Below are 14,299 nucleotides of genomic sequence, written 5' to 3' on the forward strand. Positions count from 1 at the left end.
GGACTCGCCGAGTTGCTCATCCAACTCGCCGAGTCCACGGCTAACTTCATAGGACTCGCCGAGTCCATCGTTCTACTCGCCGAGTTCATTTAGTCCTTTTTCTATACAGACCTGATTTGAGCCATGCACCGGCTCCAAACCACAGATCTAGGCTTCTAAGGCATGCTTATCACGTAAAGTTGCAAACTTTACGTGCATGCATAGCTTTAGGGGCTTCAAATGTCCAAACTAAGCTCTTAATGGGGTTCTAAGCTCAAGAGTGACCTTAATCACCAATATGACTGAAACATAACACTTTAAGAAGGTAATGAGAGTCCAGATCTGAAGTATAACCTGACCATAAGGTTTCTCTTCAAGGATTTGGGGTTTTAGGGCTTAAAAGCAACAATTTAGGGACAAACAAGATCTAATAGATCAATAACCAAGATGGAAACTTTATTACCAGAATGGATGACCACAAATGAATGTGTTCTGGATCTAAGTCCCCCTCCTTGATCTCTTCAACTTCTCCCTTCTTCCACTTGCTCCAAGGTGCACCAAAAGTCCCTTCACAAGGCAACAATCACTCAAACTTATCAATGGAGGCTAGGGTTTTTGATAAGGAATGCTTTGAGGGTGATGGGGGCTGAGATGGGGCTGTAAGGACATTTAAAAAGGGTGCAAACCCTAAGGATTAGGGTCTCCTCCTGATTGGCCTACTCGCCGAGTCCAGGCGTGGACTCGCCGAGTAGATCACTTAAAGCCCGCATCCACTCGACATCTACTCGGCGAGTTAGGGCTACAACTCGCCGAGTAGCTCTTCCCAAAAGAACATTTAATCAAAATAATTACGTACCAGGAACGGGGCGTTACAGATGGAGAGAGAAAGACAGGAGTGGCATCGACATTATTTAGATCTAGGGTTTAATGGGTTTCTTGAAAAATAGATACAAAGAATGAGGGAAATGGAAATAGATACAAAATATTACTGATATATATATCGGCTTCATATTTGGAAATTCCAAAGAATTAGGGCAAAAGGGGAGAGACAGAGCATAGAAAAAGAGACGGTGGACACAATGGCAGAGACAATATACACAAATTTGTTCGTTGAAGTTACTGATTTGTCGGCTTCAGTTTAGAATGTTGAGCGTTATTTGTGGAATACATTAGCATCATATTTGTTCTAATCATCAGTTTCAAAACCAAAATCTCGATGAAATGGTTTGGGGTATATTCAGTACTTCTTATTGAAACTTTTAGACGGGAAAATTTTACATGGAGGGGCTAAGAAGTTGCTACGTGGACACAATGGTACTGTTTTATTAACATAGAGGATAAGAGTCAAATAAATTTAATTTCATAGTAGAATAAACTCATTACATTGCAAAAAAATCTTAAACTCGTTATATAAAATGTTGTCTAATATGAATATAACATTTGCAGCCTTATAAATAATTAAAAATACATTAACGAACAAATAAAAAACATAATAGTTTGGTTTCATCTTTCTCCTCTTTAAATGAGGTTATACCTTCACCTTGGGTTTAGGTTTTATAGGACACTTATTCCAATTCATATTTCTTACCCTTTCAATTAAGGCTCTGTTTCGGACATTAGGGGTGTTCACGAGGCGGTTCGGTTCGGATAGTAATAAAATTGTGAACCGTGACCACGGGACGGGTACCTTATGCACACTAACCGAAACCGAACCGTATTGAAAAAAAAAAACGAACCAAACCGAACCGTATGAAAGCAGGTAACCACGGTTCGGTTCACGGGTACCCCGTAAAATATAAAAAATTAAATTCAATTGAAACTACAAACTCCATTTTAGTTATCTCTTTTTTAAAATTAGTAAGTCAAAGAATTTACAAAAAACATAATGAAGTTTAAAAAATGTAATGAAGTTTAAATATCATATATTATAATTTGTATAATAAATACAATAATAAAAATAACAAGAAAATCAAATGAATTTAGAATTACAAAATTGGAGTTGTTGATATGGATTTTTGTTTAGGTTATTGGAATCGTAGATCAATCAAAACAATACTAATGAAAAATATAATTATTCATTAGTAAATATGAAAACTAAAAACCGACCCGTTGATATTTGGTTTTTTCGGTTTCGGTTTTTTTTTTCGTTACCGGTTATTTTCGGTTTCGATTTTTTCGGTTTGGAATTGGCCGGTTCGGCTCGGTTTTGCGGTTTTTTTGCACACTCCTATCGGACATCACAACTAGCTGAAAAGCTAGTTTATTTTTCGAACTTTTTTGGATTGTCGTGTTTGGTAAGCCAAAAAGCTACTTGAAGTAGTTTTTTTACAAACTTCTCAAATATACCCTTAATTAATCATAGAAAAACTATTTTTGAAAATGTCCTTTTATGTAATTTTATATCTTTCAGTTAGGTTTTACTTAACATTTTTTTATCGGCTAGCTTATTAGCTAGCATCTAGCTTTTTAACTATCAGCTAGTTTATTAGTTATCGGCTAATTTTTTAGCTACTAGCTAGATTTTCAGATAGCGCGTCAAACACAACCTAAATTGTTGATTCCAATGGAGGATGCATCTTGAAACATTTCGAATTTTCAAAAGGGTTTTTTTATTCTTCAAAAAAAGAGGTTGAGTTTTTTTTTTTTTTTTTATGTTATTAACTCGAAAATTAGATATTTAAAATGCCATCCATATTATAATTAAAGTAGCCATTTTGTTAGAAATGTTTTCTGATAACTTGTTTTTTAATTTGTAAACATGCAGGGATAAAATCATTACAATACAAAAATCTGTAACATATAAACAAATCAACTAATGAATATTACATTTGTAACCTGATGAATCATTAAAAAAATACATCAATAAACAAACAAAAAACAAAATTAATATAGTCAAAAATTCAGTTTTCTCCTCTTTGAATGATATTTAACCTTCACCTTGGGTTTAGCTTTTATAGGAAACTTATTCCAAATTCAAACCTTTAACCCTTTCGATTAGGTTATTTATTGTAATGGAGAATGCATCTTGAAACAATTCAAATTTTGCATTTGGGTCTCCATATACTAATCTTGGCATCAATTCATAGACTATATATCTTCTCATATCATCCCTCTCCTTCAATGTCACTTTCATCAATCTTTCCACTACATTCACCTTCATCTCCCTTACCTCTTCTTGATCCACAAATACTGAATACTTCTCATGATCCTCAGGCAAATGCCATGGATACTGATAGTATGCCGTAAACGGGTCGAAAACTACCGGAATACATCCAGACACCAATGAGTCAAACACTGATTTTCTAGTCGGGCTATCTCCCGGAGGCTGAAGACAAAATTCAGACTCTGTGAATAACCCTATCAGTGATTTGGGCTCGTCGCAGAGCCCTGACTTACAATCGAAGAACTTACAATGTTCTTCGGTTGTTGATGTACATTGGTCTATCAGTATAGACCTAATGTTGTCCAGGGCGCCGGGACGGGCGGCGCCAGCGAAGCTGACAAGGCTTCGCCGGTTTGATGAGATGATGGTACGTTGCCATGAACGGATGTCGGCATCGGACTGTGGGTGGAAGTGAGTTGGGTGAGGGATTCCAATGTCATTAATCTCCCATGGTTGTCGTTCAATCATGAGCTTTATTGGGTTTTGCATTTCTTCAAGCTCGAGAAATCTTGTCCCCCATTTCGTATGCTCCTTCCTCCTGAAATCCCAAGAAATTTTTCCCAAAACAAAGAAATGATCTTTGCCTAGGTTCTTATCCCAGGGCTTTTGCATTTCTAGCCAATTTAAAAGTTCCAAAGACAAAGAATCCTTAATTTCGCTAGATACATTCTTGAAATGCCATCTCAAGATGTCTAATCCACCATAGTACGGAACGTAGAAGAGTTTTGCTTGGTTTTCGTCGTAAACACGGCATGGATGGTTTAGAACTCGGGAATGGAATATCAATTCCAACGAGTACTGATGAGTCCGGAACCAACGGTTCCCGAGTTCTGGTATGGGCTCTCCCAATGCGTTGTTGCTAAAATACTTACACATGTCTACCCAAGGAACCATGTTGTGACAATCAGTTGCCAACTCCTTGTTGAACTTTGGTGGCAATTCATAGACATAGATTCCCCGACCTTCACACTGGTTTGGATTCTGATTTTGATTTTGATTCGTGATCCATGACCTATGGACTCGTAGCTGCTCTTCCACTTCTTTCCTCGCTTTCTTGATCTCTTCAATCGTATCATTCAGAGGATTAGGGTTTTCAAGATTTACATCATGAGAAACTTCCTTAGAATCGCCTTTAAGGTCGTGCATCACCTCAGCCACATCACTCCTGACTTCTTTCTCCAGTATAGAAGGCGGGTTGTCAACAGCAACATCGGGAACTTCTTTGGTATCGTCTTTGAGGTCACTCATGACCTCAACCTCATCATTCGTGACTCTTTTCTCAAGTAAAGGAGTCGGGTTTTGAACAACGTCATTTGAATCACCTTGGAGGTTTCGGTTAACAGAAATGTCTTCCGAGACAGGAATCGAGAAACCACTGTCCTTTTCAAGTTTTTCTTCAAGAACAGGAATCTCTTTCTCAAGAAATTCTTGAGAAGTGGAATTTGTGAATGGAAGATGGAATTCCGCGTTCGGTTGTGTGGTGGCTGAGAGACAGTAGAGGTTGCTCAGCTTACGAGAAGAGACACACACATGAACGATCCTGCCTGAAATATACGTGGTGGAGGAAGACCACACCAACATCAGGATCATGAAAAAGAGAGCTGCGGGAAGAGGATACACGAACATTGTCACACACGATCGGAAACACCCTCTTCTGGATTCAACCTTTTTAGGTACTTTTGATCTCCGCTTAGACAACAAAGTCGCCATTTTTGATAAGCTAGCAAGAATGGCACTGATTTGGATTTGGAGTTCTTCCCGAGCTTTTCTAGTAGGAGAAATGTTGCTTGCTTGGCTTCACAGAAGCATATCATCATTGTCAAACAACATGAGTGCACGTAGAGCTTCAATGCATGATTAGTTTGTTTAAAATACTTGGAGGCACGATCTGATATGTACATTAATTAATTAAGGCAAAAAAAAAACGTCAAACTAATCCCAATCGTTTATTGTATTTTGTATTGGGTTGTTACATACATCTAACAATTACAAAAAATCACGTTTGTTATAATATAATTAGCATCAACAGCCCGACTCAAGGATCAATCTGAGTTTGATGTCTGTATCGACCAAGAATTGACACGTTAGCATTCTAAGGTCATCTTACATTCATTGAACTCTAAAAAAAGATTTAATGATTTGAAAAGTCAAATTCCACTCTTTATACAACTTTATCTATAAGTTTAAAATTTGAATGAATTTGATGAACTGACACATTAGCATTAGTTCTCATCATTTGACGTTTATTTATTAGGCAATTATAATACATACAGTACAACACAAAAATCTAAATAATTCGAGACCTATAAAACACAATAACTTAAATAATATAGTACATTTAAGTGAAAAAAATAATCTAATTATTATTTAATTATCTAAACTTAGTTTTTGGTTACTTAAATTTATGGATTATCTAATGAAAAAATTGAACCCACCATGCAATACAACTAGTAATCGTAAGACTATTCCATTCAACACACTCCATGTTACCACTAACAATGAGATTAACCTCCCTCCATCTTTCCCGCTCCTCATTAAAATCCTATAAACTTTGCATTGTGGAGAATGGAGATCTTAAGTAATTTCTACCATTCGTGTTGCACAATTCATGTAACATACACAAATCAATGAATATAAAAAATCTCGTCGTTGACATAGGTGGATTCACGGAGTAGTTTAGATTTATCATTTAAAAATAATAATAATAATAATAAATGAAATGTATCGGTGTATGAGCATTTAATAATATATGATACCATAGGTAATTTCTAAAATTTGTTTTGCACGATTCATGTGAGGCACATCGATGAACTTGAAATGTATCGGTATTTGGACATTTGATAATAATTGATATGTATTTGATATCAATGTATTATTATAATATTGTTGAGAATGTATTAGAGGATATTCTTGATCATGACAAATCTTCATAATCTCTTTATATTACTTTCTTTCCTATGTTGTTGTATTCTAAAAGTCTTCTTTGTATATCTAATGTGTACAAAAATCGCAAATCACCCATGATTGATGAAGGAATAATATTCCTTACATGGCATCGGGAGACCATTAGGGTCCACATACACTATTATGGTACTATCTATCTCAATACCTTATGGTATCAGGAGACCATTAGGTACGCGAGTTTTAACCATGACACCGATGATAAAGGTGAAGATGAGAGCATTCCATTTTGTAACACCGACTATGTGTATGATACATAACCATGACACCAATGATAAAGGTGAAGTTGTTAAAGAAAATCATATATATCTCCAAAGTTCGGTGGAATCTATGATCGTGCATGTTATCATGTTTGGTTCATATTTATTCGTTTTACAGTCTAAAAATTGTTTGCCCTTTGGAAGTTGTGGATGAGGTATCAGAGATGAAGAGAGGCAGATGATGGAGGGTACTTGAAAGACAAATCAAGGATCTAATTTTATTATGGTTATCTTATTTTAAGATATCTTTATTAGAAAAAATATCTCCTAGATAAAATATTTAGATTTATATTATCTCCTATTTATATTTATATGATTTCAATCATAATTAAGAATCGTATTGGGGTTTTAGTTTGATTATAAATATGCTAGCGTGTTTGAGTTTTAACGGTTGAAATTTGATTAATAAAGAGTGGTATTCGAAACTCTATTTTGGTTATATGTGTGTTTGTGTATTTGTAATTGGTCATTCAATCTAGTCATTTGGTTATTAGACCTTTGCCTCCGGTGGATCCTTCTAAACACAATCGCATTTTCGTTAAAAGATTAATCAAACGGGGTATAGTCGAAGAAGCCTTCCTTATGGGAATCAGCAGCTAAGCGCATAATGCATATTATTGATATTGAGACAATAATCAACTTAACGAATGGATATTATTGATATTGATATCGTAAGTTAGAAAGTTTGAATAATTAAAAACAATGATTCTAGCAACATACAAGGATTTATTAAACAATCAAAATGAGTCCAAAGTTTCCAGAGTACAACCTAAACAACACAAGTTACAACACACCTTATTTGTCAATCACTTGGCTTAGCAACCAACATCATTCCTTGTCAAAGCATACTATCCGTCCTAGCTGGCAACCTTCGGAAGAAGTTAACAGGCACAGATGGCAAACGATGACGAAACCTAGGATGCCTCATCATATACACCCCGATCAAAGCTGCAATCGCCTGAAACGGTGTCACATACAACACAACCGCCGCCACCAAACAAAAAGTCACAAAAATAGCAGTAGCCCGTGGGTCCCTCCAGCTCAAAAGCGACTGCATCCTTTCACCTTGTGTCGCAATGTCCCCGACCACCGTCTGTATCCTTCCGGCCACACTTCTTAACCGATCATACCTCATCCTCACCAAATCAGGATTCCGGCTAGTCGGAAAAGTATCAAACTCCTCATCCAACTCATCAGGGTGGACCCCTTCAGCCTGTGAAATCTTTGTATTCATATGTGGCGGATACCTAGGCCGATACCTGAAGTTCCAGATTCCGATCAGAAACATGTAAAGAAACACCGTGGGTAAAATCAGCTCCGGGAAGCAAACCAGCATGATGAACAGGACATGAACAAGAACAGTAGTGATCGGATTCCTCCACATACAAATATCCCCGAACCACTTTGAAACCGCAAAAAGCGGCGCGAAAATCGTCATCAACCGGAAAAAATTTGCTTTGCTCCGCCGCATACTCCAGAGGTGGGAGTCTACATCTGACATGTACTCCACCACCTCTTTCCTGAGTGGCGGCTCGGCTCGACCCAACCGAGCCGCCACTATCAGTACGGCCTGGTGACGCAACATGTCAAGTTGCATCACACTGAAAGGCCGTACATAATGCATTTTGGGCAACAATGGGCGCGTATACGTATACAACATGTTAACAAAATTCGTGCAAGAAAACCGAATCGCTAAATGGACTTCCCCCATTTTTTTCACCCCATTCGGGTTTAAAACAAGTAACGGATACGAATGGGTGTAAACCCGACCCGCTTCGAGAGTCGAGATCCGGATCCGGACTTTCCCAATTCTCAAATCCTTACTGTTTGACCCTTTGTCACCTAACTGACTGTTGTCGAATACACCGACAGTTAAAACGGTTGCAGTATCGAAAACTTCCCATGTGTATTGTTCGTTGTACTTCGGGCATAAATTGTCGACTATGGTTCGGGTCCTGACCCATTTATGCCCGTATTTTGCTACACAGTAAGTATCGGATGTCCCGCGCCCATCTCGGGTTTTCATCGGGTGGAGCCCGACCGCGTTCAAAATCCCGAGTTCCAAAACCCCAATTGTGGGCTTCCAAAGTTGCTTTGCGGTGGGTCGAAGGTCACTACTATAGTGAGTCGACTCGTCGAGTACATGGTAACCTCCATCTAAACAAATCCTAAGATGAATCCTCATGGAAAATTTATCTTTTTTCAACTGGTCAACATCAACCGCAACGGGCTTTTCGAGGTTAAACCATCTCGAATGGATGATCCGGTCATCGGCCCGTTTTTCAACCATGGCCAACGGGATGATGACCCGCCCGAGAATCTCATCTTTTCCGGGCCCGACTCGGTCCTCCACGGTCAAAATCAAATGGTCCTCAAAAGGCTCGGCTGCAACAAAGAGTAAATCTTCATTCCATAACGGGTTAAGCGAACGGGCTTGGACCGTTTTAGTCTTCATGACCTGGTTCCCGATGTGGGCTTTCACATAAGTGTCCGGGAACCGGGACTTATCGGTGGGAACCAGGTCCTGGGCTTCAACCACATTGACCCGGACATACCATAGCCGTGGTGCTTGGTAGACCTTTGACCGGATCAGGGTCGAGGCTGCACCGGAACTATCAACCGGTGTAGCTGCATCCGAGTGCCACGCGTCTGGAAACGCTTCATCAGCTTGGGTCCCGATCCAGACCGCTAACATGAGCTCGCTTTTTATCCGGTCTCCCTTTTTGTCCTCGAGCCGGTACCATTGTGGGGCCAAAGGGCTATCGGGTGGGACCCGCAACGGGACTTCGTTTAGATCAAACCTTACAAACCCGACAAAATCGTCTTTGACCAAATCTTTATCTTTGACCACAACTTCAAGAACCGAAGCTTGCATTCTCTCTCTAGAAAACGCAAAAACAATGTTCCACATTGGGTTTTGGTTTTTTTCGATGTGACGTGTGACACCTTTATAGTTTCCGATTTTGACCTCGACATATGGGTCGAGACTTCCGGTTATATCCATGGAAGGTAGATCACGGGCTTTCACGACCCGGACAAACAAGAAATGCATCTTTTCAACAAGATCGTAAGTAGACGAAGCTTTATCGGTTCGAATAACCCGCCCGCCAACGACCCGCCCGCCACCCAGATACGGGCTGGTTTCTTTTAGAGCATAATCCACGGGTTGAGAAGAAGATTCTGAGTACATACGAACGAGTTTTGGAGGCTGAGGTGGCGGGTTGGGCTTTATTTGTTCATACCCGTATCTCATTGCAGGTGGTGGGGCCGGTGGGACACCAGTGTTGGCTGGAGCTTGAGTTTGAGTCTCATGAGGAAGATGATGAAAAGTGTGCCGCTTCTCACTATTTTTCACGGGTTCATGAACTGATTTAGTGTTTTGGGCCATGTTAACAATCGGGTCGGAAGTTTTGATTGATGGGTCATCGGTTATATAAACTTTAAGCCCGAGTTCTCCTCTTACACGAGAAAAGATTCCACGTTTCTCTAAAGGGTAATGTAAGACGACAGCGTCTGAATATGGAACAAACGAAGTTCCAGTTATGGAGACTTTACCTAAGAAGGATCTTGAATGGGTATCTTTGACATTGTTGTAGACGAAAGCATCGAGTGTGAGATTTGAGAGGATTGATGGGTCGGAAATATTGAAGTAGAAGCTTTCATTCCAAACCGGGTCGAGGTCTTTCTCTTTGACTGTTGTTCTGTATTTTTGACCATCGAAATAGAGCTCAACGAAAGCACTGGATGAACCTTGACCATCTTTTGGAAGAAGGTTGTGGGCCCCTGCCACGTCTACACCGAGCTTAAGATTCATATTCTTGCCAGAAATTCAAGAATGGTGAATCCAATTTAACCTGATAAACATGAAAATAATTCAAATTCAAGAAGCGAAAACAACAAAAATCTTGTGTCTTTTTGTGTAAAATCTAGATTTCTTTATAAGAAAAGAGTTGTTACTTTTTTCATACGATGTACTATGCTAATCGAACTTTTAAGGACAGATCCATGAACTTTAAACTAATAAACAATATAATATATGTAATAATGTAATATAATATAATATAATATATAATATTTTAAGATCTAAAGAAGTGGGAACTGTAATGGCTGAAAGTTAAAGTAAAGGGACCCTAAAATGAAGGTAAAGGCACATGACACTATATGACTGTTCACCGCATGAATCAAAAGATAAAGAGAAGAAAAAGAATAGTGAGATGATCTGTTTATAAGACAAAGCTACAGAAAGTAAAACCTAACAAAAGTTATTCATAATCCATACAAAAAAAAAAAAAGGACACTCACTTTAATCATTTGCAACAAAGTTTCAAGATTCTTGGATAAAACTGAGTGATTCTTTTAAATTTGAACGTATTAAAAGGAATTTATGTAAAACCCACAAAAAAACGAAGAATCTTTGACCTAGACGTCATAAGTACGGATCTCTATACTTGTAGGTGAAGATCAAAAAGGGTTTTGAGGATCTGGATATTAACATTAAAAAACAAAAGCAGAAAGGCATTCAAAATTCTCAGAAAAGATTGGGAATTTTTCAGATTCAAATATATTTATAGAAATCTGACAAAAAGCTTAAGATCTTGTAGAAGAAGGAGATTTTGATCATTTGTAAATTAAAAACCAAGAATCAAAAGCAAATAATTTCAAGATTCTTGGATAATATATGATTTGACAAGAAGATTCGTCAGATTTGAGCAAAATTAAAGGAATTCTGATATTACCCAATAATACAAAACTACGATCATTCTAAATGACACTATAACTTGCATATCAAATCCAAAATGAACAGGAAAAACTTAGAGAATCCTCATGAAATGATGCCTGAGATTTAAGGAAATTCATGTGAACCCCACATTACAACTGACTATACATGAACAGAAAAAGCATCAGTTTCAGTTTTAAATCAACAATAATGCGAGTTTTAACACCTGTAAAAAAGATAAAATAAAGAGGAAAAGGGTACCCAATTCAAGAATTTCAACAAAGGCCAAGAGCAATCAGATCTCAATTGAGTCATAATTAAAAAAAAAAAAAAAAAAAAAAGCAAGTCTTTTTCTTAGTAATCTGTATAAAAACAAGAAAGTGAATAACAAGAATCTTATACTTACATACGGTTTATACAAACCAATGCTGTAGATTCAAACAAATTACTATGAACCCACAAAACCCCAGATCTCAGTATCCTCACAAAGAAAAACAAACAACAATAATGACACGAATTCTGAGCTAAAAGCGAAAAAAGAAACTACCTGATTTTGAGCTATGAACACCACTAGAAAGAGGGGTTCGGGTTACCAATTTGTTGGGTTGGTTGTGTTGAAGATAGAGTGAGGTAGCGAGTAGTATCAAAATCTGACAGGCTCTTTTTAAATTAGCTTGAAGCCAAAAGAGAAGAAGTGGAGAGAGAAAACAAGATTGTGTGTAAAATACCTGAGAAAGGTGTTAAAACCATAAGATGTGGAATAAAATAAGGTTTAATTTCAGAAGAGGGAGCCATTAGTATCTTTTTTAAGTGTTTTTCAAGTAGTATTTTCTGCTTATTTGGCGCGCAAAACGAGGTCTTCGTAGTGACGTGGCTATTGGATCTGGCTTGGGTACAGAGGACCATACAGGAAGACGGTGAATCAAAGTTTTGACTATTTTTTTAGTCACATGACATCTAACTCGTTTCATTTAAATTACTTTCAGTTTTATCATATGTTTCAGACGGATATGTACTGTTAAAGTTATAAATCAAATTAGTCCATCATAAGATGCTACATGTATATAAAAGAATCGCTTTTGTAAGAACAAGATCATAATTTTCACTTCAAATTTTTGGTCGTCTTCGAAAGCTATGAATATCGATGATCTCTATTAAAGATAAGGACAAGAAAAAGAAAACGCGTTGATTAATGCGGATATTGAATGATGTTTTATGACATAATATAATTGTAGATGCTATATTGCTATTCATTTTTGTACTATATTAATTTGTTCATTACATTTATTTGTAATTACATTCTACTCCAATAACATTAGAGGTGAGTATAGGCGGGTATCCGCCTCATTTGACGAGAACCGGAACCAGAACCGGCGGTTCCTAGAAAGTTAGAACCGGAACCGGAACCGCTCTCGACAGTTCTTCCGGTTCCGGGAGCGGGTAACCCCGTTACATTAATTTTGTTAACTTTTGTCGATAAAATCGCAATTTAGTTCGATCCAAATCAAATCAATCTGGACTAAAGACGGACAAAATCAGACCAGTATATTCTAAACCGGTCTAAGTAACACACATATTTATATGAAATAATATATATATATATATATATATATATATATATATATATATATATATAAACCGGTTCCGGCTGGTACCCAGCGGGTAGCGGTTCCGAAAAAACGAGAACCGGAACCGGAACCGAAACCCCTGAAGGCGGTTCCATAACTTTAGGAATCGGAAAGCGGTTCCGGTTCCAAAATTGGCATTTCCGAGGTGGTTCCAGATCCAAAAGCGGGTACCCGGTTCCGATGCTCATCCCTAAATAACATGATTAGTTTGGATTGTACAATGTACTAAATGTCGTATAATTAGGTTGACCTAGCTTGAAGTGTCGAAACCAACTTCTGAAGCCACCAAAGGAAGCATTAGTATGAATAGTCCCAATTGTCCACTTTCAGATCGGCTCATATCCAAGAAAACATGAATATGATGGGGTAAACATAAAAGGGATTTATAGCAATCATTATGATGGTACATCCGATAACACCAATATGTCTAACAATGAGACCAATCTTATATCTTGATAGAATCGTTTCTCCCTATGGAATCTACAGCCTTATATCTCTATTTGGGCATGACCACTCCACCTATAAAAATGCTCGAACAAACATCCCCTATCACGGTATGTTATTCCTTGCTCAAGATTTCTTTAGTACTCTTACATTTTCTGTTGAATACTTATTGACTTGATTGTTGAACCAAATCCATAGGGAGTCTCCGAAGATTTTGTTGATTGTTTGTTGTGTTGTTACCATGTACTCGTCAAAGATCCATGCCAAGTATCCCTTTAATCTGACAAACATATTGAAGGTAACATCATTTGGCATCGTTCATGTGACATCAAGTAAACAATCATTGTCAATATGATTTACATGCTTACAAGAGATATAATTTTGACTTAAGAACATATCACTGATTTTCATATGAAATAGTTTGGCAAGTAGGTGGTAAGACATGAAGTTCACGATGGAGGTGACTTACCCATACATTTCTTACGGTTGTATTGACAAGAGCATGGTACTCAAATATACAACTAAATATCATAGGTGATGTCTTTGCGCTCCAAGAGACTAGGTTTATATCCGATAAAGATAGAGTATCCATAAGTAGATCGTCTTGTTTCAATGCAATGAGCCTAATCGATAACACCCAAAAAATCAAAACAAAGTTCACTCGGAAAATTTCATTTTTAATTTACAAAATAGCTCGATGTATATTTGAGTAACTAGTAGTATATAAGTATTTATCAAATGGATTATAAATAGCAAAACCAAACAAAGATTTGAGACAAGCGTTCAATCCATCTAACACTTTTTCTATTTTCCAACTACGAGTGTTATACCCTTACGAGGTTTACCTTACTGAAAGACACAACAATAAATAAAGGTCAAGTTAAGCAAGCTTAGTGAGTAACCTAGTCAGCATACACTCATAACATCAACAATAATTAATCATAAAAATTAAACTCACATCAGCAACTATAAAGTATATAAACCCTTTCAAGAATCCTCACTATATCAAGCATGTGGTAAGACATGAAGTTCACGAAGGAGGTAAGTTACCCATATAATTTTTGTGGTTGTATTCACATGAGCATGGTACTTAGATTCACACCTAGATGTAGATATTGTATGTTTGTATTTTGAACTCCAAGAGATA

At 37.4% G+C, this 14,299-nt stretch overlaps 2 protein-coding genes across 3 annotated transcripts; both read right to left on the reverse strand.

The window, feature by feature from the left end:
- Positions 1–2,779: 2,779 nt before the first annotated feature.
- Positions 2,780–4,857, reverse strand: LOC111900441 (xyloglucan-specific galacturonosyltransferase 1). Its single transcript, XM_023896327.3, has one exon. The coding sequence runs from the start codon at positions 4,850–4,852 to the stop codon at positions 2,942–2,944; it is 1,911 nt and encodes a 636-aa protein (XP_023752095.1). The 5' UTR covers positions 4,853–4,857; the 3' UTR covers positions 2,780–2,941.
- A 2,141-nt stretch (positions 4,858–6,998) lies between these two features.
- On the reverse strand, positions 6,999–11,877 carry LOC111900384 (FT-interacting protein 7). Of its 2 annotated transcripts, none has more exons than XM_052764543.1 (2): positions 11,628–11,877; positions 6,999–10,217 (listed from the first exon to the last, which is right to left on the reverse strand). In XM_052764543.1, exon 2 carries the CDS (start codon positions 10,175–10,177, stop codon positions 7,202–7,204), a length of 2,976 nt encoding a protein of 991 aa, XP_052620503.1. In that variant the 5' UTR covers positions 10,178–10,217; positions 11,628–11,877; the 3' UTR covers positions 6,999–7,201. The 2 variants fall into 2 exon arrangements, with proteins under 2 accessions (XP_052620503.1, XP_052620504.1); XM_052764544.1 differs by lacking the exon at positions 11,628–11,877 and adding an exon at positions 11,100–11,321.
- Between the last annotated feature and the right edge of the window lie 2,422 nt (positions 11,878–14,299).

The sequence above is a fragment of the Lactuca sativa genome, chromosome 6 (assembly GCF_002870075.4).
Source record: "Lactuca sativa cultivar Salinas chromosome 6, Lsat_Salinas_v11, whole genome shotgun sequence".
In the NCBI taxonomy this organism is placed as follows: domain Eukaryota; kingdom Viridiplantae; phylum Streptophyta; class Magnoliopsida; order Asterales; family Asteraceae; genus Lactuca; species Lactuca sativa.